The sequence below is a fragment of the Apaloderma vittatum genome, unplaced genomic scaffold (assembly GCF_000703405.1).
Source record: "Apaloderma vittatum isolate BGI_N311 unplaced genomic scaffold, ASM70340v1 scaffold31490, whole genome shotgun sequence".
Lineage (NCBI taxonomy): Eukaryota > Metazoa > Chordata > Aves > Trogoniformes > Trogonidae > Apaloderma > Apaloderma vittatum.
The window spans coordinates 6384-10994 of NW_009694508.1; the positions used below are offsets into that span (position 1 = coordinate 6384).

The window sequence follows — 4611 nt, forward strand, 5'->3', positions numbered from 1 at the left end:
CCTTCAGGTACTGGAAGGCAGCTGTTAGGTCCCCCCCAAGTCTTCTCTTCTCCAGCTGAACAATCCCCGCTCCCGCAGCCTGTCCTCAGAGCAGAGCTGCTCCAGCCCCTGGGTCATCCTTGTGGCCTCCTCTGAACTCGTTCTGATAGATCTATGTCCCTCCTAGAGCGGGAACACCAGAACTGGACGCAGCTGGTGGTTTATTACATTGAAGGATGCAGAGAAGAAAGTTTCAACCCAAAATTGTCCGGATGAAAAGAATTCATAAGTGTCTCCATCTCCCCAGGGAGGCAGAATCAGGATTCCGCTGCATGTCTCTGAATTCTGTGGCTCAGGAAAGGACACAGCAGCACCGCCTGCTCACACAGGACAGCTGCAGGGTCCTGCCGCAGGCACCGCTGGCTTACCTCCGGCTGGTGAAGACAGGAGTCTCTGGGCTGCAGCGGGTGTCCCAGCCCTTCAGCAGGCTGTCGTCTCCTCCTGCACAAAGACAAAACAACTGATAACCTGAACACCACACAACCAGCCAGCACAAGGTACGGAGGCAACGCAGTTAACACCGAGCTGACGCTTCTCAGCCCTGGGATCTCGTGGCATTTAAGGGGCAAGGCAAGCATCACTTGAGGCTCGAGAGACATGCATTAACAACACTTTCATTATGCTAAGAAAAAAAAATTAGCAGATAAAAAGACTGGACTCAAGAAGCTCTCTTGTGTGCACCACAAGGGTTTATCGTCTTTTTTGCTACTAGCCAAAGTACCGTTTAAAAGGCACAGCTTCTCCTAATTAATTCCAACCCATTCTCACAATCAAAAAGCCCTTCACCCCTAGCAGAGGCCCCAGCTCTTACAGGAGGTGTGATGTAAGCAGCGTACTCAACCCCGGAAAGTAACATCCCAATGAACACAGAAATGAGATTCCCATCCCTTACAGACCTGAGTACACAATATCGGTGTCCCAGTAATTAAAAGCAGCAATCCAGGCCTCGAACTGATGAGCTTCCCACTGGTTCAGGACATGCACAGACGGAGCAGATTCATCTATGGAGAAAAGATTCAGCTTCCCCTCTGAATCGCTGCTGATCACTCTCAAAGGACATCCACTACAGTGGAACAGAAAGCAAACGTTAGCAATTACTGAAACTCATGTCCTACGAAGTTACTAGAGTAAAAAATAGCAGTCAGAGTATAGACAGGTGACATAACGTAAGACCATGTATGTTTGATTCAGCTGAACATGGGCAGACGCCGGCAGTACGGTGGAAGGAATGTGCACAATCACACAGGTCTTTTCTGCTTCAGCCCATCCCATTTTAAAATCATCTACACCCAGGATCCTCATGCCCTCATCTCAAAGGGGGAGCAAACCCTCACACTCATGCGTGTGAAACAAAATCAGCCTTCAGTCGTTCTTTCTCCTCGATGCACAACTTGACTTCTCACGTGATTGACATTACATCAACAAATCAATTCCATGTGAAGAGGGATTTGGTTTTCCTCCCAGTCAGACCGACAAGGGCCTCTCAGAGTCTCTTCCAGAGCATGAAGAAATCTTTTATTTCCCTGTTACCACAGACATCTGAAGCACTGGCTGATCCTGACCCTTCCTGCCCTCTTCCTGTGGCACAGTACTATTGCAGTTTCTGGACACAATGTTCTTGCAGCACTGGCTGAAGTTTTGCAGCCCACATTGCACAGATTTTATGACGTTTCCTGACACGAACTAGGGACCTCCTCCTTCTTTGGTTACCTGCAACTGTAGATACTGATCTGGTGGCTCAGGGCTTCTCTTCGCTTCTACACTGCATGCTAGTTACTAAACCACACTGAACGCTCCAAATTTCCAGACAAGAGATATGGGGTTGACTCCTTCCTACGGAGACATGAAGGCTGCACATCCAGCTTCTAGGAACAGATGTCTCCGAATTAACAAAAGTGACAGCCTTTAAAGGGACTTTTCATCATGGCAACGATCATTTATCTTGAAGGGGAGAGTCAAGGGGAAGAAGGAATGCAAGGAAGAAGAAAGTGTAACTGGAGATTCCACTTACTCATTAAAAAACATGTAAAGAAACAGCTTTAATTAGCAAAAGCCTCTAAATATTTCCTCTACAGCATTAAGCACAGGACTGCCTGATCCCCTCACTTTTCAGCCTCACACCAAAGGCAAGACTCTTCAGTTTGCAATTAACTTACAGAAGACACATACCCTACCTCTTTCAAGGTACAGCTAAGTCATGTTATTTCGTAACACATGCCATTAAAATGGCAGCGATGCCATTTCTGAAGTCAAACGTGTGAGCACTTGAGAGGAAGGAGCCACTTCCAAACCAATTCTCTCCCATTTCTCACTAACTCAGTCTTTAACTTCCTGCATGTGCTACAGCAGCAGTTCTTAAGCAGAACTTCACACTGAAATTTCAGTGGGTCTAACAGCAGAGCTGGAACCAGAAGATCCACCCGCATCCCCTTTTCGTCCTTCCTTTTAGCAAATGCAACAGAAAGACATGTCCTCGGCTCACCTGCCCCCGCTCTCCAGAGCACAACCTCACCTTTGTTGTCGGTTTAGTCTCAGTTAAGAGTGGCCATGGTACGTGTTCTTGTTCCTTTGTCACCTTTACTCTGAAAATAGCAACTTCTAGAGAAGGTGCAGGGAGACAACTGGGATCAAGAAGGTCTTAAACCACTTCACAAAAAGTCACCAAGGGCTCATTCATCAAAGCCCCCAACTTACGGCTGAAAACTGTCACACACCCAGTGACCTCCAGTACCAGCCTTTAGCTCCCACCCTCACCATTGCTCTCGTCTTGTGGACCAGTCTAACGACAAGGCCAGACGCTGCGGACCGAGATCGACCCTGAAGCACGGCTCCAACATGCAGCTGTTCTTCTACTGGAAAGAAAAGGAATGGGTTAAGAACTGGAAGACCACAGGTACATAAAAACCATTCACACTGCTTGCATCTACAGCAAGTTTTTTCCAGAGAGCAACAAGCACATTAGGGTCCCACACTGAGGGAGACGAAACGTCCCACAACAACGTGCAATCGCTTGGTGTAGCCAAAGGGCAAACATACACGTAGACAGGATTTCCCCCCTTCTGCTGCCCATTAAGTTGCCCTTAAGCTTTGCTTCCTCTCAGTGAGTGAAGAGCAGGAGAAGCGGCAACCTGACTGTTGAATTCCCTTATAGACTGGCTTCCACTTTCTTCATTGGCTTTGATCAACCAAAAGAAACCCCTCTCCAAAATTCTTCCCTGTTTTTAACAATTTTGTCTCTTCTGCTGTGTTCACCAGTTAGTCGATCCTTATTCTCAAGTAACAGTTTCCAGGGTTGCTTCTGCTCCCCTCAGGGAGGCCTCGTGCCTCCCACACTCCGCAGGTGGGTAGAGCCCGGCCAGTTTCTCCTCCCAGTCACAAACAAATTTGTGAGATTTATGAGAAACATTATCAAAAGGAAAAGGAAACAAAAGCAAGCTAAGCATGCAGAGGAAGCCATGGAAACCATACAGTTTTTAACATGTCTTTGAATACTGCTGCTAAGTCCAGGCGTATGAAATCCGGGTTAAACACAGCTTCAACAGCAACAGGAATTACAGCCACCTACCTCGCTTCCAGTCAGGTGGCAAAACTCCACGGCGCCTGTCGAGTTTGCAATGCCAACCATGGGATGTTCTGCAACAGGAATGTGGCACCTAAAAGATCAAGTTAAACAAGCCTTGAACATCCATCCCTCTTGGGTTTAGGGAGGAGAGTGAGGTCACAGAAACACAGAATTATAGAATGTTGGGGGTTGGAAGGGACCTCTAGAGATCCCCCCGTGCAAGCCCCTACCAGAGCAGGATCCCCCAGGGCAGCCCCACAGGAACGCGTCCAGGCAGGTTGGAAAGTCTCCAGAGCAGGAGACTCCGCACCCTCTCTGGGCAGCCTGGGCCAGGGCTCCGGCACCCGCACAGGGAAGAAGTGTCTCCTCATGTTGAGGCAGAACATCCCATGTTCTAGCTTACACCCATTATTTCTTGTTCTGTTACTGGGCACCACTGAGAAGAGATTGTCTCCTTCCCCTTGACACTCACCCCTCAGATATTTCTATACGTTAATAAGGTCCCCTCTCAGCTGTCTCCATTCAAGGCTAAACACCCCCAGGTCTCTCAGTCTCTCTTCACAAGAGAGATGTTCAAGTCCCTCAATCACCCTTGTAGCTCTCCCTTGGATTCTCTCCAGTAGGTCCCTCTCTATCTTGAATTGGGGAGCTCAAAACTGGACACAGTATTCCAGGTGTGGTCTCATAACGTTTATTCCAGGATGCACCAGGACAAAGTACTTGACCAAAAAATCCATGACGAAAATCTAAAGCTCCTCAAGTTCACACAAACCTGCATAGCAGGAATTATATAGAGGGGAAAACTAGTATACACTATTAAACAAACAAAAGAGGTTCACAGTCACTAACCAGCGGTTCACAAACAACCAGAAGAGAAGAGAGCACAGACTTTGCTCGCTACAGCAAACCAGAGAATACTTAGAATTATAGAACTGTCAGGATCGGAAGGGATCTTAAAGCTCATCCAGTTCCAACCCCCTGCCATGGGCAGGGACATCCCTCACTAGATC

At 47.9% G+C, this 4611-nt stretch overlaps 1 protein-coding gene across 1 annotated transcript in view; it reads right to left on the reverse strand.

Moving 5' to 3' along the window:
• DPH7 (diphthamide biosynthesis 7) overlaps positions 1–4611 on the reverse strand; it is a gene marked incomplete at its 5' end in the record, with an annotated part of 8255 nt that overhangs the window by 2999 nt on the left and 645 nt on the right. The window contains 4 exons of the mRNA XM_009867789.1: positions 408–480; positions 936–1102; positions 2794–2888; positions 3605–3692. Coding sequence (XP_009866091.1) covers positions 408–480; positions 936–1102; positions 2794–2888; positions 3605–3692 — 423 coding nt within the window. The remainder of the gene's footprint in view (positions 1–407; positions 481–935; positions 1103–2793; positions 2889–3604; positions 3693–4611) is intronic.